At 38.6% G+C, this 22,606-nt stretch overlaps 1 protein-coding gene across 5 annotated transcripts in view; it reads right to left on the reverse strand.

Annotated features, from left to right (window-relative positions):
• Nucleotides 1-22,606, reverse strand: part of phldb1b (pleckstrin homology-like domain, family B, member 1b) — a 97,061-nt gene that overhangs the window by 36,174 nt on the left and 38,281 nt on the right. For 4 of the 5 annotated variants that reach the window (XM_067451141.1, XM_067451142.1, XM_067451140.1 and 1 more), the window contains 2 exons: nt 20,661-20,786; nt 12,540-14,041 (listed from right to left, as the gene is read on the reverse strand). In XM_067451141.1, coding sequence (XP_067307242.1) covers nt 12,540-14,041; nt 20,661-20,786 — 1,628 coding nt within the window. Of the gene's footprint in view, nt 1-12,539; nt 14,042-16,218; nt 16,432-20,660; nt 20,787-22,606 lie in introns of those variants that run through there. The other variant, XM_067451144.1, reaches the window with a different exon arrangement.

Consider the following 22,606-nt stretch of genomic DNA (forward strand, 5'->3'; position numbering starts at 1 on the left):
TTATTTCATAAAAAGATGCCATTAAACAAATATTTAAAATATACACTGAAAAAAAGGTGTGTTGGATTTACATGATTTAATCATGTACATCTGTTCCCCATGACTGAATTAAGTTAAACAAACATGATTTGTTCACATAACTTCAACATCATGGAATTAAGTAATTTTTAAATAACCCAATTCTGTAATCTCACAGTGATTTTAATATGGCTTCCTGACAACAGTGGTGAACGGGGGGCTGGAGACCCTGCCCTCTTTAATCAAATCACAAGCTTATTTTGTTTTTGTGTATTTTTGTGGTCACTTGACTGATTTATAAGACTGTACTAACTAGCTTGCATTCTGTTAGCCAGCAATAGCACATAATGAACATGTCAAGAAGTGCTATGAAATGCTATGTGCTGACTCAGTCCACAGCCTAAGCAATCGCTCCGCTCTTCTCCACTATGGTAACCCAGTACAACTAAATGGTTCTAATTATTGCAACAAAATTAAACATTAAACACTATTTAAAAATAAAAAGTCTTCCCCTTATCCAAGTTTGCCCAAAAATCACATTAAATAACACTTAATTTCAACAATTTTACTCTTATCGTCAAGTCCCAAGCAAACATGCTGGGAACAGTTTCAGCAAAAAATAATGTTGGAGTACTTCATTGGTTCACATTTAACCCAAATAATGTAATCTAGTAGATTGCACATTTTAGAGAATTACATTAATCGAGAGCAAAGAAATGACGTTTAAAAGAGAAACACCACTTTGTTGCGTAGATCGCAAATAATTAGATTAAATAAATTGGACAATGAGTGTTTTCCTTTTTTTTTTAGTGTAGGCAACTTTCTTTATGCCTCTATGTTGTCTTTACATTCATTTGGAGATGAATAAATATTAACTTTAACGTTAGGTGATTAAATAAATAAAAATTGCAATTCATATATATATATATATATATATATATATATATATATATATATATATATATATAGTGCTGTGGTTGAATTTGGCTCAGAGAAATCATTGAAAATGATCAATTGTGGCATAAATCCAACTAGTTTTGGTTTAAATTTGGCTGAAAGAGAACATTTAAACTGATTAGTTATGACATTAATTGTGACATAAATCCACAGCTCCTTTCAATCAACATGTCTTCACCTGAGACAACCGTCTCATCCAGAAAATTACACGTCTGAATTACGAAAAGCTTTCATTCCTGAGGCTTGCACGCTCTTAAGATCCCAGAGACCCTTCTAATACTGAAGGGGTGAAATCACAGAAAACTTCACGTCAACTACAATTTGCACCATAATTGCCGTATACCATAACAGCTAATTATCTCCACTTCATGCCATTCCACTAAAGCCAAGAGCAACATCACCTATTTTAAGAGACTTTTCGGTCCAAAACTCTCAAGATCTTGAACACAGAGGCTCTCACTTCTAAAAGAGGCGTTTAGTCCCAGATTAGACCAGGACTACAGCAGACCCCAACACTCATTTATGAGTTTAAAGGGTCCTCTGTAGTTGTCATCATTAGCAGGACCCCGAGGGAAAGGAAATAGTTTAGGATCATGGTGGCACACCCTGAGCTTTAAAAGAAACACACAGACCCGTAGGAGGGAATGTAATCATTTGATCTGTTTCCATACAGGCCTGCTGAGCCTCTGATCCTGGAGTTTATAGCCAGACTTGATGAGTGTTTCCAATCAAAACTGGGGCTACCTGAACACTTCTAAAGCAATATGCAGCTTAATTGTGCTGTAAAGGAGCACTAATGCAACTCATGAAGGAATAGGTTTAAGCCCTGGCAATATAACAACACATTTGACTGAATAATAACAGACTAAATGCATAATGAGCAACACACTGACTGAATATACCAGTTTAGTATGTTTGAAACACTAGTTTTATGGTACATTTGGACCTAAATACACTTTTATATGCATAATAAAAGTAACCTTGAAAAAAAAAATGCAATGAAAATCGCTCACTCACCCTCATTGTGACGTGTTAAAAGTCGCACACTAGTTAGAGTCAGTCAGATGTTTCCTCATTGAGCAGCTCTCCAGAACTCACACACACACACTGAGACAGATGAACAAATAAAGCCCCTAGTCCCTCCGCCTCCAAGACACACACACACACACACACACACACACACACACACACTTTCTCAAAGTGTATGCCCGGTGGGTACATACGTAAAGCAACCGCTCTACATCTGTGTCACTGTTAATTTCTCTGCCGGTGTCTGCTAATGAAGATATGATTCAATGTTCATAGAGGTTCACTGAAGTGGATGGCTTGTTTTATTTGTCAAGGCTTTGAAACAAACCTGGGAGGCCCAGTCACAGGTTTAAATGGCATTCATTGAAACCCACTCAGGGGTCAGGGCTCACTCAACAACATGGCTCGTGTGGGTGCTGGTCAGATGTTCTCTCAGATGGAGAAAAAACGGTAATGTGAAAACGACTGTTCAAATGCCGCATGCTGAAACCCAGATGGAAAAATATAGATCGTTTCCACTGTACCGGTATTAAGGATAACCGTTAAGCACTTCATACTTTCCAGATGACAGCAATGAACAGATGTAGCCCTCTGTTTACAAATCCCCAAGGTATGCTACAAGTTTTTTGGTGAATGTGTGTCTTGAAGGCAAAGTTCTCACTCAGGTGTTTGTCCACTTGGGGAAAACGGCAAAGTTTACATTCACACAGCAAGTGTATTTTCTACTAAAATCCAGAAAAAAAAAAAAAAAACACTCTGGCATGATGTTCAAATTTCAATACAATTATTTAATGATATGACATTTCCTTATTTTATCAGGATTTTCTTTCTAAAATGTCGTTGTTCTGTATTGTCTACTTTTAGTATACTTTTCTGCCATTATTCAAAGCTAGCGTCACTATCAATAACGTACATTGAACAAAACATTTATAATAACAATAAAATATAGCTGCAAGCATTTTTCAGGGCCAAGCACAAAGAACACGATAAGTCATGCCAAAATGGCTGGGAGCATAATATCAACTGCAACAACAAGCAATTAAAGACTGTTCAACCAATAGGTGGTGCTGTGACCAAATTGATGTGGTGTGGTCAGAGTGAGGTGACACTGACACATACAAAGTTTGGCATAGTTTTGGCATCATGCCTCAAATTTGTTATCGAAATAAGTTGTCTATCAACACAAAATCCATAACTTTGTTGGCACAAAACTGATCTGACTCTAATTTGGTGAAAATCGGACAAACAGTCTCGAAAGAAAGAAAAATCGAAATGGTGGACAGGAAGTTAAGACGACTGAATTTAGACGAATTTGGTATTTAGTTTCGGCATGAACCAAGAAATATATTACGTTTCATTACAATAGGCTAATTTAATTAAAAGTCATTCTATTTTAGAAAATTGCATTAAAAATTGACCACAAGGTGGCGCAGACCCAAAACTTTTTTAGTACTGTCATTTGATTTTAGAAAATTGCATTATAATTTTTGACCACAAGGTGGCGCAGCCCCAAAACTTTTTTAGTACTGTCAGGGCATGGTGCCGAAGACTAGGGTTGGATGCAGAACTCGGTACTTTTAAGGGCACCGACCAAATTACGTCGGTACTACAGAGTACCGATTCACATTTAATCGGTACCAAATTTCGGTACCTGAGAACGCATCTGGGCCGAGTTGGGGGACCTCCCATAAGAACAAATATTAAACTTTTCAGTTCAGTTTCAGTGAATTTAAAAATAAAAAGAAGAGGAAGAAGAAAAACTTAGAAAATATTCTGAATTGCAGCTGAATTACTAAATGGCACTGTTAACATATCCAAAGTGAAATGATATTTTACACAGACGCTTATTCGTAACATTGGAACCCCCCAAGAAAACTAAGGGATGGGATTGAGAGAAACAGTCCAGCTCTTATTTCTGTTCACTCATCTTTACGCATTCCAATCACACATCAACCAATCAGAGCTCAGGAGACACAGGCTTTGCCTTATGATACCAGCTATTACATTCCACCGTCTTCCCTCAGTCTGGAACGACACAACGTACAGCTCCACAAATCCCTTTTTAGAGCCTCTCAAACCCCCTGCCATGTCGGAGTCACGCTCCTGCTCTTCCTGACCTTTTTCTTTCTAAATGTGTGACGGGGTCAGAGTGGGTGCCACTCTTACTGCTGTGATGTGCCTGGATTGTTTGAATACCTTAAACCAGACAAACTTCAAATCGCTTCCGTTCTGGGTATCCAAAACAAACATCCAAAAGCATGATATTGTAATCTCCCAGCACTGTCATATGCATATTTGCACATATTTTCCATAAAATATAGCAGATGGGGTGTAGGGAAGCTGGTTTGCGCCTCAAAATAAAATATTTTTAAAAATAACGACTATACCTCGTAATTCTGAGGAAAAAAAAGTCTGACTAGCGAGATGTAAACTCACAATTGTGAGATAAAAAGTTACAATTATCTTTTTAAATGTTTTATTTTGAGGCTGAAACAAGCTTCCCTGGCTACACCCCATCTGCCATTGGTTTAAAGGTGCCCTAGAATGTTTTTGCTGTTGAGACTCACAGTATGTGATATCCATGTACTGAACTCTTATTATTTCACCATGGCAAGGTTAATTCAATTTTTCATTCTAGGGCTCCTTTAACAAACAATAGTCCTGTCCCAAACTAACGCCATTGGTCAAGTCAATATTAATGATGATAATATAAATGATTGGAGAAGTCCTGCATACGTCACCAGAGAGAAGTCTGATGTTTTCACTGGAAGGTCCATTTATGACATTTTGATCAAATATTACAAGTAAAAAATTTTTTATAAAGATTATCAGTTCACAATACGAGCTATAGCATGCATTTAGAAAATGCATAGGGTGAACTTTCATTTCATGCCAACTTCAACCTAGCATTATTTTGGAAAATCAAGAAAATGTGTTTTTCCTTTAAAGAAATCTCTCTTCCCTCTTTTCAAAGCTTGCCCACAGGGTGAAAAACATCCCAATCTTTTCAAACACAGACTACAGACTAAACTAAGCACAGTAGCATTAAGCCCTCCAGTAAACATCCTGGGACGACACTTCTGTTACGAAAATATATGATATTTCAAACAGCATAAACAACTGCTTTCGCATTTAATATGTTTGAAAAACAGCACATCGCCACAAACTAAGTCAACAGGACCAGATGTAGAGTTTGAGGAAAAACAGCTTAGATTTTTGGAATAAAACAACATCGTCTAGACGTACGCAGCTGTGAAACATGGGGACATTGCTTCACCTTCAAAATGAAGTATCCGGAGTCCAAAAACAATGCAATGGAGAGCTTTTACATTAGTCTTTGGCTCATTGATAACTCCATAAATAAACATGCAGAATTTGAGAAACTAAATAAGGAAATAAGGTTGTGAGAAAATGTCATACAGCATCAAAAAGTGTAAACACAACCACGGACTCTGACAGAAGCTGTTAAAAGCTCTGTTCCAAGACTAAACAAACAGCTGTGCAGCCGGTGTCTTCTTTTTCTTCATCAGGCATGAGATGAAACGCACACATTTTCTAAATGAGCACTGAAGGAACAGCTCAACCAAAGATGAAAATTCTATCATACTTGTGTTTCTGAAAGTACACTGAATGGTCTATTTGTACCCTAATCAGCTAAGATAAACTCTTGAGTATTTTACTCTAATCTTGTACACAATAGTGGCAGGTAATTCACACGAGGGATGCAATATCTTCTGTGAAAACAGGACCCTCTCTAAGGGCCTTTAGACAACTGGCAAAAGAACAAGACATAAATAGTGGTTTATATTAGACCTTGACTGTTATCTGTTCAAGGCATTAAAAAGGTGAGGATATAGAGCAGCCTGTCTTCAATGGCCTCATCAGGTTTATCGGTTTGACTCCCTGTGTCTCTTCACGGCCAAGCTCAGATCAACAGAGGACCGAACTAACCATCTCTCGTGCGAATCCCCTGGCACGCTTTTGTACAGCAATAGTTCACTGCCAGCTCTTCTCTACAACACCATCGTGGAGAGAGAGGAGGGTCTCTCTCGAATTTTATCTTACACATTTACACTACATGTAGGCGATAAGTAACAAGTTCGCTGTTAGGCACGACACCAAGTGGAGCCCTTCAGCGGCTTATTTACGATACAGCACTAGCTTGTTACCACACAATACAAATATTAAAGCCAAAAAATATTTAGCAATGCAGCTTTCATGAAGTCAAATCATTAAAAAGCCTTACTTCTGCTGGAAAGAAATAGTGCCCGACCATGAAGAGCAACAGAAGTTACATTATTATGCCATTAGATGGTGGTCTTCATGAGTGAATCACTCAGTAGAGAAGACTTTTATATTGAAAGGACTGAAACCAGTTCTCAAAAAGGAGCAAGAAGCCACTCAATGCTTTTGCTAAAGGTTTAGTGCTGTCAGTGACAGGACACAGGAAACCTGTTAAAAGAGAAAGATATCGCAGCTGACATTTAAACAGATTTTTTATTATGAACAGAACTGACCTGAAGGAATATGCTGTACCTAAACACAGGTGATACGCTCGCTTGCTCACTCCATCTCTCTCTCTCTCCCATAATACTCTACATAATACAGTAAGCTTCAATGAACAATATCAATTTGAGAACAAGCATATGATTACTTTACTAAGGGTGTTGTATAGAACACACAGAACTGTTGGGTGAAGTGGTCATAGCCGTGTTTTATCACAAATAAAACAGCTATTGACCAATCAGAATCAAGGACTGGAAATAACCATTTTATAAGCGAGATATAAAAAAACAAGAATCCCCTGTCCAAAACATAGCCAAAACTGCACAGGTGTTAAGGTGCACAGGGTCATACATACAAGGACAAGACACCAGGGTAACCCACATGGCACTAAATTAATATATTAATAAATACTAAATAATAAATAAATACTAAATCTTAAAATACATCTTAATATAAACTATATTCATACGTGATGTAACGTAGGGACTTCTGTTTTATTATCATAAATATGGTAAATCAAATTACTTCCAAAACCCATAAATTTTACAGTATTTTACATTAATATAGTAACGTGATGTTCACAATTTTTCATTACAGTCTGTTTTTTTCCCTGTAAATATTACAGAAATATATAGATAGTCCAGTAATTGGGGTAGTATTTCTCAAATAATAAAGCAAGTTTAAAAAAAATATATATTATGAAATTACTGTTTTTACTAATAAACAATACTTCAAAAACAGTCACTGTTTGCATTTCTGGTTTTAGCATGTTCTTGATGATTGGTAAGATGTTGTTAAATGGCTGATATGGGGTGATTGCTAGGGTGTTGCCTAGAAGTTGCTATGGTCTTCTTGGTTGTTTCAAGGGTATTACTAAGGTGTTCTCAGTAGTTTTACATGGTCTACATCAGACACAAACAGCACAAAGAAACAAAAGCAAACAGAACCCATTATAATCAGTGATGCTGTCTACACTGGATGCGTCCTGGGTAGTTGCTAGGGTGTTGCTAAGTGGTTCTGAATAGTTTTAGCACTGCTCAGGAAATGCTTCCTGGTTGTTAGACTGTTGGCTTAATGTGATATTTTGGTCTATAGATATGGAGAATTTTTTTCACAAATAATAAGTATGTTCGACCTCTTCAACAAATTGTACAATTTGAGGTTTCATCTGTTGGTAGCAGAAACAAGTGGGACGATCTATGCAATGAAGTTTAATAGTTGGGCTTTGGAGTTTGTACAGCAGGGAGCAACAGTAACAGTGATACTTGCCCCAGTCTTTATTAATTTAAATCATGGGAACAGAAGCACTACAGGTGATGAACATCATAGGATAAAAACATCTAACCAAAAAACCCTTCATGTAAGTATCAAACTCTAGTATCATTGACTGCGTCTTAGGATTACAGAGTCACCTGCGCAGATGTTGAACAGATCTTTCTGGGAATATTGCTTTATATAAGAAAATGTGTTGTTTCTAAGAGCACTCAGTGTTGTTCTTGATTCAAGTCTTGATTACAAGAGCCGGGTCAGAGTGAGTAAAGTCTGCACTGACCCAGATAATCAGCACCACAGAAAGTCAGTTAAATGTCTCTTTTATGCAAACACTCTCTCTCTTTTTCTTGTCCGTCCCTGAGCAGATGAACTGCAAGAGTAAAGGAAGCAAAAGCATTAAACCATCTACAAAATGCCCCAAAGGGAGCTCAAATGCATCTAGCTGTGTTAGAGGATACTTTTATCTTCATCAAAAAGATTATAATTGCACTTCATTGGGTCAAAAAACAGTTGCATGCCAGGTTAACACATTACAATAGAGACTTATTGTCGATTCCACCCTGTCTATCGGCTACAAACACAAGGTGGTATGTTTTTTCATAATGTGGCCAGTGAAATTTGGTATATTTAGTGTGCTAATCCATGAGAGCAGTGGGACAGATGCTTGTCATGCAGACCTCTTGTGCCCCCGGTCCAGATGACTCTTGCCTGCCCTCCCAACAGTGTGGAGGTGGTTATGTCTTCAAGGTAAAACAGTAGGACTGTGCAATATATCGAAATTATCGAAATATCGCAAATGTACATATCGCAATATGCATATCGCACTAGCATGCAATATCTGAGTGATATTAATAGGCTACTTCAACATTGTGAAAAGTGTCCGTTTTAGGTCGACGCATAGCAGAGAATAGACTGGGCACATGACTGTTACTTGTTATGGGACTTGCTTGATGTTAAAAATAGTTTTTCGCGAAAAACAATATTTTGCGAAAAACAATAACTTGCAGTCTCGCGCTGTCTGACACACACACACACACACTGAAAAGTGAATGACACTGCTGGTCACTTTCAGAAGTTATAGCGTTGCTTTCTTTTCCCAGAAAGAATGTCAAACACAAATGGTTTAATTATAATAATAATTTAAATAGATTTTACACATTAATTGCAATATCGTATCGCATAATATCAATATCGCATTATTTAACAAGATATTGCATATCACATTTTTTCTCAATATCGCACAGCCCTATAAAACAGCTTACAATCAATCTGTGTGATAATGGAAGGAGCAAGATTTGGTTTGTAAACTTTAATGTTACATTAGTTAATCACGTTAGTGTTGGGCTATCAAATGCGCCGTTATTGATACAGTACCCGCATGTGCTCCACAATAAATTACACACGTTGATGGACGTACACTTTTTATGCTGATGGTGAGGAATTACAGCTGAAACATCTCAATGTACCTCAAACTGAGTAGCATCACAAGAAATATCCTGCTCAAGGTTCGGGTTGAATTCAGTTTGGTAATGGGCGTGCGTTTGTTTCTGAAATGTGCGCTGTAGGCGGTAGACCAGTCACAACAGTCTGGGCCATCTGACCAATCAGTGCAGAGGAGGCTTGCGGAAAGGAGGGATTTAGAGAGACTGATTCATCTGATGAGTCGTTTGAGAATCATTGAAAAATGTGGTAAAGTCAATGTATGTTATCAGAAAATGAATCCTTCGATGCATGTAAACCTGTTGTGGGAGACCTCCAAAACAAAATTAGGGAACTTAAAAAAGCATAATAAAGGCAATTTAATTAGGAGAATTGGACCCTACGCTGAACTATTACCATTTTATAACATACATTAAAAAATGTATATAATATATAATTAATATCATATAACCTATTTCATGATATGTCCCCTTACAAAATTCCATCCGTGTCTCAGTTAATACATTTCTCTTGAAAATGGTAAGCGTCCACACTGACATGACTGTTTTTACTGTGCAGCAAATGACAGTTTTATAGAGTAATGGAAATGTGATGTCATCGTGGGAGCTCTCAGTAAAAAAAAAAAAAAATAAGGGGAAAAAAAACGAGGTCATCTTTAGCCGGGCTGGCATCAGTATGGCACTCGAGCTGACTGACAGAACAGTTTTCTAGTGACTGACGCCATATGCCAAGTGTGCGCGCCAAGGCTGTATCTAAGGTAACCATGTGTGCCTCTGGAGCCTTGTGGCAGTTTAGGGGTGATAAATTATGCACTGCAGACAGGACTGGCTCACATTCACTCAGCTGTACATGCAAAACTTATAAACTCAGTTTAGTTTTGAGACATGCATGATTTAAAATGTTTTTGTTGTTGTTGTTACTGTATGGGGTGGATCATGCTCACAGTTTGCAATGCATTCCAAAAGCTCATTAACAGCATATTTAATCTGAACATTAAGGCCTATTGAACAATAAGTCACAATTTTCACAGATATTTATCATTTGGAACTCTGAGTATCGTTTTATGAAACAAAATCCAGTGACTAACTCTTCCTCAAAATTAGTGTTGCACTGAAACTTTGGCAACCAAACATTTTCAGCCAAAACCGCAAAGGCCAGTCAGGGCCACTGACCAAAAGTGATCAGTTACTCCAATGATGCATTTTGACTGTGTCAGCATCTATTTCATAAGCACAAAGGATAGATAAGTTACAACTAGCCAACATGTCAGCAGTGTGGATACACTTCACTGTGACCAAAAATTGTGTTACCAATATGAAAACTCTGCTCGGGTAAAATGTCAAGAGGCATAACATTGCAGAAAAGCTTTACTATGAGTGGCTTCATTTATCAACTGAGAACATAATACCCTAAACTAGTGTTGTCAAAAGTGTTGTACACGTTTTAAAAATGTGACTCTATGAGCGATGTTAATCGGAATCGTAAACACCTCTGATTGGCCATTGTGTTCACGCGCTCATCGGATATGTCTGTGATTGGATACAATGATAAAATTGTATTGATGAAAACGTTTGAGAGCTGGCAACACTACCCTCAAGTTCAATTACCAGTCACCCAAATTTAAAAATGTATTCACAGTTATGGTTTTTGGCTAAATTAAAACCTTGATTTCGGTTTCATGAAAAAAAAAAAAATTCAGGTGCGTTACTCAAAAATGTTCAAGTAAAATAACTGTACACTGTACACCCCTACTCCTAAAAAAATCTATCCGTTAGCATTCGAATGCATTGCTTAGCTAGGCGTAGGACCCCTCGGAAGTATCCGATTTGAAATCTGCCACCTTTGCTCATGGAGGTTCAGATTTAGCCAGCAGACTGCAGTCAGCACCGCTGTCTCCTTCCTGATTCCTGCAGCAAACATGCTTTCTGTGCCGTGTTATGTGATGTTTTGCCACAGTCCTGACTCCTGACCTCTCCTCCGTATGACAGTCAGCTGCCAAAAAAAAAAATCTAAACCTGATGCAGCTCTCCCTGGAGCACATTTCTGCTTGTCATGCTAGGCAGCCTCATGCTTTTTCTCAACAGAATCTACCGGGCAGTCAAATGAGCTCAATGTGGCAGATTCGCACGTCAGATGCATCACACTCTGATGTTTTTATTGAAATGCAGACTGGCTTGATGAATGCTGTATAGATACATAACTGCCTGAACAGATGAGCCATCAGATCAAATCAAAATATCTATGTGAAAGCCAAGTCACAAGACAGATGGTTCTGATAAGGAGTGATGTAATGGCCGACAGTCATGTAATTACTAAACGTCTGATTTTTATTTTGCAAGCAAACATTCTTTGCTATTTACACTCAACAATTTGCAGATATTTCAGGACCAGGTCTGTATCCTTTATTGTTTGTCTTACCGAGTACCTTCCTAGAGAAAAGTACATTTGCGGGGATGAGGTCATTGGTATGTTGAGCTCATTTGATCTGCATTTATTCCAGCACGTTTCATCAGCAAAAAGCCAAATAAAGTTCACTAAGTGCATACTAGAACTGCACTTGCTTAGCAAATAACATACCACAGATACTCTCTGTTGGGAGTATTGAAGCATAACTTTGTACGCTCAATTAGATCACCTCCTTTTCTAAGAGCAATAAACAGCCACAATGGGTAATTACAAGGGAAACAGACAAGAGCCGTTTCAGACACAAACACATATAAAACTTCACAGGGGCCTTTGTCTCTGCGGCTTCATTTTGGGCTGCGAACTGGACCAAGATGTCTACTGTTCCCTCCCACCTCTCAATAAAAGAGACAACAAACAATGGGGTTGCCATGGTAAAATCAGAGCCCTCTGTCTCAGCATGACAGCAGATTAGTCAGTGTGTCAGTTCTGCCAGAGACATGTAGTAGCATTTCCTCCAAATGTCCTGCATTCTCACTAAAAAGCACAAATGCTAATGCTTGCTAGGTGTGTTAAGATTAGATTCAGCCATCATTGTACACTGAGAAGCTCTTCTGGAAAATATTAGCCGCAAAAACTTGCAATTTACATATCATCGGAAGGCATGTAGAGGCAGCACAGTACATAACATGTACAAACAGAGACAGGGAGTATTTCTTAGATGGATTCTTTATACTATGATGTGGCTTTCAAGTGGGCATCTGCGATCAAAGGACTCTAGACATCTCCTCAGAGCTAACTGTGCTTTACTTTGTTCTCAAGGTAATTTTTAGTGGATATGTTAAGACAGATTTCTAATAAATCTCACTTGGTTTTATATTTTGTTATATAAATACATACATGCATTTACTTACCAGCCTCTCCATTTCTTGTTCTCTGAGTCGCTCTTCTCTTTGGCGTCGGTGGTACTCCAGAAGATCATCTTCATTGTCACTGATCTCCGTAATGCTGTTTTTGCGCTCCCTCATGCCTGGGTGGGGCATCCGGAGCTCCCTGTGGCCTCCTGACATCTTCCGGTGGCTTCTGGGACTGGATCGAGGCGATGACCCAGGTAGAGAACCCAGGCTGAAGGCTGGAGAGAGCGAGTTACCAAAACTGCCTTTCCGTCCACTGCCTTCCCCCATCAGTCCGGAGGTGGGTGAAGGACTACGTGCGCGCACCCCACGGGGACTGAACGGCTCTTCCGTAGGAGACCCAGCTTTCCGTCGGAGTCTGGGACTCTCTGGCACAATTCTTGGGCATGGGCTCTCTGGAGTCCGCAGGGTGCCTGGTAGAGCTCCTGGTAGCACAGGAACCCCCCTGCGGGCTATAGAGGGGCTAAGAGGGGGAAGTTCCCTCATGCTGCTCCCTTCATGGTTCCTGCGGGCCAGCCGCGGACTTTCTGGAGGCTGCAGTGTGCGCGGATGCGGGTATGGAGGTCCACCCTGAATGATGTGGACAATGGGGTCTAGAGGGGGCTGGAAAGATCGCGAGGGTGGGGAGAGTTGGTGAGAGGGGCTGGACATCAAGGAACGGTCGGGATGAGGCTGCTCCCGGAAAGGACTTAAGGGCTGATCCTGGAAAACAATGGCAGTTTTGGTTCTAGGACTAGAAGGTGAGGAGGATGGGGATGCTGTGGAGAATTTAGGGGTGAATCTGGGGCTCCCGGGAACTGGTACCCGACTGACAGATGGGGCATCAGTCAGAGCAGTAGAGATGGAGACTGAGGGCAGAATGTGAGTCTGTATGGGGCTGTCTGGGGTTTTAGCCACCGAGCTGTCTTGGTTCAACCCCCTACGACTTGGCTTTGGGCTTGGCGGTGCTTCTAAAAGAGCCTTTCGTTGGAGTCTAGGGCTCTCAGGCACCTTTGGCCCACTGCTGCCACCGGAATAGCTAGGCAGTATGGTCCGTGGCTGAGGTATGGGCGGTTGGCTGGTGTAATTGTAACTAGAAGACCTCACTGGCACAGGAGGAAGCGTGTGAAGCTGGTCCTGACAACCACTCGGCGAGGGACTGGTGTAGCTGCCACTGCTGGCGGCCGATGGGGACGAGAGTGGAGAGAAAGGAGGGGAGTTATTCTCGTAACTGGAGCCCACAGACATAGCACCAGGGCTCGTTGGGGGTGAGAGAAGGAAACGCCCCCCTCCATTTAACATGGGAGACAGGGGAGACTGGGAGATGGGCTGACCAGAGGGCTTCTTTGACTCAGAGGAAGAGGGCTGAGGGTCATCCATGACTAATGAGTCCATAATATCCTGAAGGTCCTTCTCAATGGAACTGACGATGGCACTGTGCTCAGGGCGCACTCTCTCGTTGGAGACCAAGTGAGATTTTGGCGCTCCTGATGAGTGGTTTCCATTGACCAGGTTCTCAGAATCTGAAGGAAAAGATAACAATCATAAGCATTCAAAAATCAAAAGGCCTATCTTTTAGAACAGCTCAGGTATAGATTGATAACTGATCATGATTTAACCATTCCATCTTTTTGGTTAATAAATGGAAATGTTTACAAAAAAACAATTTTGACAATTATTTCAAACTATTGGGTAATGAGCACTAGGTAGCACTTGGATAGTATTTAACTCTTTCCCTGCTATTGGAGGAAATTTCCGGCTTTCTGTGTTTTCACTGTTAAACGCTAGGGGGCGCAATGACGCATCTCCAGAAAGAGTACTGAATCTTCTGATCAAAACACAGGAAGCAGAAACAAGCGGCCGCATTTGCGATCACCAACATTAAACAGCATACAAATCACTTAACTGTAACTGCCTAGGGTTACAGAATGAAATATCGACCCAGGATGAGCTAGAGGACTATGAAGCTTTCGGGGTGTTGATGGACTCGATCTACTCCGCCTACGTTTTGATCATCGTTCTGAATCCGATCTGGATGTACACTTTGACAAAAACGTGATTTTCCCAGCTTTTTGCTCAAAATGTTGCTTTTAAAAATAATAAAACTTACCCACACTCAAGTGTCGATAAAACAAATGCATTAAGCTAGAATAAAACAGGAATAACGTTTGTGAAAATGATAAACACTGGCATTTCGCACTTTGTGTCAAGATGTGAAAAACGCTGAACTGGTTAACTGAAACAACTAGTTCAAAACAATCGATTCTCAATAATGAATTCCCATCGCCAGCCAGATGAGCCGAACGGAGTACAGAAAACGAGAAAAGCACTTATGAGTAAGTGGATGCATTTGGCTTCGTCTCCTCACATAACCCCAACTATTATCCTCAGCACTACACCTGAGCTTTTAATGCAAGTACCTGCAGCTCTTTTGGCACTGGAGAGATGCATTTAGTCCATTAGTTCCATTCAACAGCCTCCAAGTTTAACACTGCTGCCAAACCCACAGAAGACGAATGCTCAAGTAGAAAAAGTGGCTACCAAAAAGACTGCCAGGCTCCGGCCTGAGAGGATAAACGTCAAATGAATATGTGCTCATATAGCTAAATCACAGACAGCCCTGCTGCGGTAATTCAATCTATCTCTCAGGCAACTGACCATCTCCAATGGTTCATCTGCTAAAAGTGAGACAGACCTACAAAGTAAAGATGGTCATTATCTAAACTGGGGTTTCAAATTGTGGTCCAACCTCAGGGGGCTGCAAGGTAATACTATGGTAACATTCTCTGTAAAGCTGCTTTGGAACAATGTCTAGTGTGAAAAGCAATTCAATTCAAATACATTTGATTAAACTAAAATTAAAACTAATCAATTGAAAATAATTATATTTAGGTTCATACAAATAACACTAGCAGAATAGTGGTGGAGGGGAGGGTGATCAACTTAATAAAATAGTAAATATATTTTTACTTTAGCTGTAGAATTACAATACAAAAGACAATTGTTTAATTTTTGCCAACATGTTTTTATTATAAATGATAAAAGGGCCTGTATATCCTTTATATTATTAGGAAAGCAATCGTTTTTAGGGTTCCTTTGCATCACAAAAGTTTGAAAACCTCTGATCTGATCAACACTATTCAAAATAATGCCTAAATTATGATTTTCCCTGCAACAAAATTTGGCACAAAATTATTATTTTTCATTTGATACTTCAGATGTAACACTTAAACTTACTGGATTTGTGCTATATGCTTTTGAGTCCCAGAACATATTTCACAACATCCAAAACTTGATCAATCTTGCTCTTGCCAGCTCAGTGTTTGCGTTTAACCACAAATCTCTCTGTCCTGATTACAAAACACACTGTTCAAACTCCTCACAAATACTGCATTAAACATAACCACCTTTCCAAGTGTTGTTATTTTTTTTAATATTTTTTTTTATAGTCATCGTGGTTTGGAAATAAGTCAGAGCAGCTGACGATGCCTCTGGCTTAATTTTCCATTCAAATCCCATTGAACACGAAACGGTTTTAAGCATGCACAAAAATATGATGAAGATAATAAATTCATTCTTCACAAAATTATACGTCAACTTGACAAATCGCGACTATAAAAGGATACACATATGCTATGCATTATTAGAGTATGTCCGTATGCCGATCTGACACATACAGCCTCTAATGATCAGTACTTACAGATGAGAACACGCCTGTGGAAACGCTAAGCCGTTGCGTTTGGTTTATAACCCATAAAACGAGCTCAGATTCAAAAGAACGGCTCCCGCATTCCGAACCTTGACCTAGGCCAGCCGTATCGGCCACACGGTACCCAGCCAGGCAGGAGTAAAACGCCTCAGATGAGATATTCCAGCCGGGCTTGGTGAGCCTGGCACCGCTACACCATCGCTGAGTCCCCCTCCCTCCCCTGTCCACGGTGCTGATGTGACTGACTGCTGGCTGCAGGGGGCGGGGCTACATTTTTAAAGCGACAGTGCACATTTTCATGATATATTCAATACTCATATAGACACTGATGTGGCTGTGGGTTTAAATAAAAAATGCTTATTTTACTCTCACACAATATTTAAAAAAAAACTGCCAGATTATATGCAGTTATACTAGTTTATAATTAATATAATAGACATCATATAATTAATATAATATTATAATTTATTTGTTAAGTAGCAAGTAAGTGGGATCATTTAAACAGGAACAACAATAAAATCATATCTCTTAATATATTGCATTCTTCTCCGAGTCATACACTGAAATATCATCAAGAAAGTCGAGCAGACCTGCTGTGAGGCAGCCGGATATTGAGAGAATATGAGGGGAACAGTGAGGAGGGGATTGGTGAGGCAGGTTGGGTGGTGAGACAAATATAGATATTGTAAAAGATACCCCTCAACTTTAAATAAGCAGAGCATGGCCAACAAAGCTGTCTGGACTGGAAAAGAGATGGAAGAGGAAATAGCTCTGGCACAGGGAAAGTGTGAATGGGGGGATCTTTTCCTCTATAAATCAGCCTTATAAACAAATTAAATGCCAAAAGTGCATGAACAGCTTTGTATATGCATCTTAAAAGTAATAGTTGAACCGAAATAAAAATATTCCATGATTTACTCACCCTCGAGCCATTTGTATGACATTTTTCTTTCAGACGAATACAATCTGAGTTATATTAAAGGTGCCATAGAATTGAAAACTGTATTTACCTCTGCATAGCAAAATAACGAGAGTTGTTGGAACATGGAACTGACATACCATGAGCCTCAAACATCATTTTTTCCTCCTTCATATGTAAATCTTGTGTGTGTAAAAGTCCACTGAAAAACGAATCCCAACATAACATAACACCGAATGTGACTTATATCGGGATCATTAATATTTAAGGCCCCAAAATTAGCATATACCAGCCCATGTGCTGGTCTCTGCGGAACAAATGTGGGCAGTTCAAAATGTGTGGGTGTTTTCAAACCGAAGGGTGTTTATAAATCACGCAATGAAAATGATCCTATTCCCCTAAACCCGCACTGTGATGTGGGCAAATCAGGTAATGCTGTTTACGGCCTCACCGACTGATCTGGTAACTCCTATTACTAACCTGCAGAGACCTAGACTAGCATGTTCGAGGCCAGGCAGTATTAATGTGGACCTACACAGCCAAATCATCAGAGGTTCTGCAGGTATTGTAAAGACGCAAACAAGGACAATAGTGAATATGGCAGATCATGGATATATTATGTCCCAGGCTGTGCAGGGGATGTGAGCACTTTTCATACCCTTCCCACAGGCACAGAACTGTCAACAGGCATGGATGATGTTTATCTAACAGGATACCGCTCCAATTTAAGTCACTGTTAGTTTGCTCTGACTAGTGTTCATTTCATAAATGAAAATATGATGAAAAATATTCGTTGACGACCTTTTTTTCCATGCCTAAGAAGAGACGAGATTGCACAAATGTCCCTAAACGATAACTGTGATTATATCAACATGCAATATCATTGATGAAAGAAGAGATTCAAATTAAAAATGTGCTGTTTGTGACTAAATCTGACATCAAATCTTCTCAACGATGAACTGCAATAAATCCAAGCATGGATCTCTTGACTATTTGCGATTGTGTTTGCTGAATAACTGCACTTGCGTGAGCTACTGAAATGAGCCTTGTTGTGAAACATTATTATTCATGACCCTTCTAAATACGGAAATAACAGCCTATTTCATTTTAGGGACAAATCCTAGGGATGTAAATGGACATGTAAAACCGTATCTGGAGTATTTTTGCCCTTTTACCAAAGCCACATACCTTCTATGTAGATATCAGAGCAATTTAAAATATTGTATTGATGCATTCTATGGCTCTTCCAAGCATTATAATGGCAGCCCAAAATTTGAAGCCCAAAAAAGTGTATCCATCCATTATAAAAGTAATCCACGCGGTTCTGGGGGGTTAATAATATTCGTTGACGACCTTTTTTTCCATGCCTAAGACAAGACGAGATAGCACAAATGATCCCTAAACAATAACTGCAGCCCAAAATTTGAAGCCCAAAAAAGTGTATCCATCCATTATAAAAGTAATCCACGTAGTTCTTGGGGGTTAATAAATGCCTTCTGAAGCAAATCAATGGGTTTTTGTAAGAAAAATATCCATATTTAACACATTATAAAGTAAAATATCTAGCTTCCGCTTTCTGTATTAAACACAGATATTTTCGTTGGAAGGAGATGTTATGGATATATATGCACTGTAAAAAATTATTTAGAAAAAAAGTTACCTGGTTGCCTTAAAATTTTTAGTTCATTGAAATTGAAATTTTGAGTTAATACAATGAACATTTTTTGAGATTCGACAACCTTTATTAAAATATTATTAAAAGATTTTGTAAGCATATTGGGTAATTGTGTGTGTTTTATTTCTGATGATGCAGTGACACATGCCAAATAGTGCTATTTTCATGATTTATCAATTTTTTTATGTGGTTCAGATACAAAAATATTTTGAGTTTCTATTTACTAAACAAATTTCCTTCATTGTATCAACTCAAATTTTTAATTTCAATAAACTCAAAATTTTAAGGCAACCAGGTTACCTACTTTTTTAAGTTAAACCAACAAAAAACAACCAACATTTTTTACAGTGTGGATATAGATTTCAGCCCTTCCCCTCAACGCAGCTATGAATATGTGATCATGGTGCTTTCAATGAGGCCTTTTACCTTTTAAACACAGAGAAAATGTGTATAAACATTTTACCTTTAGGGGTATAACAGCTTGTCACTGGGGAAGTACCCTTAAAATGGATATCTGTACCTTTTTTACTAATAAAAAAAGGTTCACAGTAGTATCTTAAGAGGATAGTTCACCCAAAAATGAAAATGAGCCCATGATTTACTCACTCTTAATCCATCCTAGGTGTATGTGACATTCTTCTTTTACACCAATACAATCGTATTTACAATTTAAAAAAAAGTCCTGGTAAAATATATAGCTTCCAATGGACCACCTTCCATATTCAACTTACAAAAAAGCGTAACTGGCACGACGATGACATTGGACGTAGCGCAAGTGTTTTGAACTGCAAGAGGCATTACACTTTCTTTGTAAGTTGAATACGGAACGTAGTTTGCCGAAAGCTAGATATTTTACTTTATAAAGTATACATTACTTTTGTAAAGGATGGATGTTCTTTTTTGGGCTTCAAATTTTGGGCTGCCATTATAAAGCTTGCATTAGCCAGGCTATTTTTCAAATATAACTCAGATTGTGTTCGTCTAAGAGAACAATGTCTTTAGAAAATCTTGGAATAATTAACATTTTAGGGTGAACTATTCATTTAAGTCTGAAAAATCTTAATTATTTTAGCTATGTAATGTTATATATAATTTAGACTCTGGGGAAATAAGAAAACAATAAATGGTGAATGAGAATGTATGCTGTTTACGAAAAGAATATCTTTCATGGTGGAGAGAATTTATTACCAGCTCAGCAATTGCACGGCACCAGCTGTGTTTATATGCTATATGTGTCCTTTTCTGCCACACAACAGGAAAAGTCAGGAAAACAACTACATATTGTAAATGCTCTGTTTAAACATTGGCTGCTGTGTAGCACTGTGAGTGGGAGTGGAAGATGTAGAGCGCTCTGTCAGGAGACCCACAGGAATGAGTTTCTCATAAAAGTTGCATGGTGCAACCCGGGATCGAGGCACGCTTGCATTGCTAACAGTTTGAAACGGAAATGCAGTAAGGCCCGGCTGAAAGCTGCTACCTGTGCTCCTGAAACAAACGTTGCATTCAGCCACGTGTCAACACCATGTCAGTCTGCATAAATTACCCATGTGCAAATCTGCATCTGTTTCTTATATTGTTGCACAGAAAATGCAGCTTTTTTCTCTCTTTTTTTTTAAAGATACATGTGTAAAACATCTATATACAAAAGAATCAGTAAAATGTCAGAGATCCCACATAGAATTTTGCATTAAGACTTCAGAAAGTACACAAATAACGTTGAGGCTCTGAAGGAATGTTTTTTTTTTTCCATACACAAATGACGTTCTACACAACACAGGCTTTGAGGTAAGCCGTGTTAGATAATTTATGCCACAGTCGTAGTGTGGGATATTGCATTACCTGTGTGGGCCCAGTTTTTCACACTGGCTTTCTGTCCTCCCTCAGGCATCATGCTTTTCATTTGGAAAGCCTCCTCGGGGTGGTTGAAGCGGAAGAATGCGGACTGGCCGAAACACAGCATACAGCCTGCACACAAACCAAAACAACGTTAATAAAGTTAAGAATGAAAGTGTATAACACTTTACATCAAACATATGCCTGCAGAAATTGATCCTGGCAATTTTAGACCAGTTTGAGAGGTACAGAAGGGAAAAAGGAATATTTGCCCTCGTTTTACATGAGCAAGCAGGAACATCTCACACTTTAGTGTGGATCAGACTCCTGGCTGGCTGAGAGAGGGGAATAGACAAGCCAAACACTGGTATTGTAGAAAGAATTAAATGAACCCTATTCACTGGTCTTATAATGAAGGATTTCTTTCTTTTTTTTGATGACGTCACCTAGCCCCCTTAGTTTTGAGCCGCTCCTATTCAACCATCTGTCATATAATGATCACTTTTAACAAGTAAATAAATAAATACACTTTTGGTGGATCAAATCAAGAGCTGTGCTAAAATTGTTAATATGTCGGCCAATTTGAGTGAATAAAAAAAATGTATAGATATTGTATATTTAATTGTGCGTGCTTCTGTCATTAATTTTTATTTATCGGTTAAGAACACTGTGTTGGCTTTAAATGTGAGGCATATACAGAAAATGCGTTCGTCTCGATGGGTAAATTTACTTTATCGATACATTTTTTAACACATTGAGGCAAATAAATAAATGGCAGGTATGTGATGTAATATCTCAAACAATACACACAACACACACAACTAAACTACACACACAAAAAAACAAAAAACTAAACAAAAAACTAAACAAACCAAAACAAGGCAAAGCAAACCAAACCAAAAATGAAGCAAAAAAACGAATCAAAAACCAAACCAAACACACAAAACAAAATGAAGCAAAAAATAAAACAAAAAAACAAATTAAATCAATGCAACACAAACCAATCCACAAAGAAAAACCCAAAACAAAACAAAAATGAAGCGAAAAAACTAAACTAAACAACAACAAAAAAACTAATGAAAACAAACCAAACCAAAAAAGGCAGAGCAAAAAACAAGACAAAGAAAAGTAAAGAAAACAAAATTAGGCACAACCCCCCCCCCCCCTGCTTTGCAAAGAAAAGCAAACCAAACCAAAAATGCAGCAAAAATAAATAAATAAATACATAAAAATGGAAAATCAAACAAACAGCATCATCAAAAACACTTTAGCTATATAAATCTGCCTGAGCTATTCTGGTCAATCACAGTATTTATTCAAGCCAGGTAAAGGTCTCACGGAAACCTTTCCAGCCGTAGCAGATGTGTGATGAATGCGGAGCGCCAGATGCCCTTTTGTTCCAGGCAGAACATTTGATTACCCCTCAGGTTCTGACAGGACAAGGTACGATTAGAGCACACAATGAAAACTAATAACCGCTCAAGTAAAGTAAATCGTGTCCTTATTCTCAGAGTGACTACGTGTTTCTATTAGTGAATAAAAGAATAAGGATTGTTAACTGATGGTGGCTGTTGACATTAAAAGACTCGTCTTGACATGCTCTACTTGCACATTCAAAGCCAACTAGGCGAAAATAAACAAGAAAATCAAAATCCACAAAACAAGGACCCCCAAATATGATGAACCTTTTATAAGGGACCCCCTTTCTAAAATCCATCAATTTATTTGTATGTATGAAAACACATGTAAACTGTTGAGATAAATAGAAAGTACGACATTATAAATACAAATTTTTTTTCAAACTTAAATTGGCTATAACTAATGTTGAATGTATAAATCTGAAGAAGAACATATTTCTGGAAAGCAAAGCAAGAAAGGTGAAAAACATTTAGAAATTAAACAGTTAGAATGTTTGGTAGACTTTATTCATTTTTGCTTAGTCTTTTTATTCT

This window comes from Pseudorasbora parva, chromosome 8, assembly GCF_024679245.1.
Source record: "Pseudorasbora parva isolate DD20220531a chromosome 8, ASM2467924v1, whole genome shotgun sequence".
Classification (NCBI taxonomy): domain Eukaryota; kingdom Metazoa; phylum Chordata; class Actinopteri; order Cypriniformes; family Gobionidae; genus Pseudorasbora; species Pseudorasbora parva.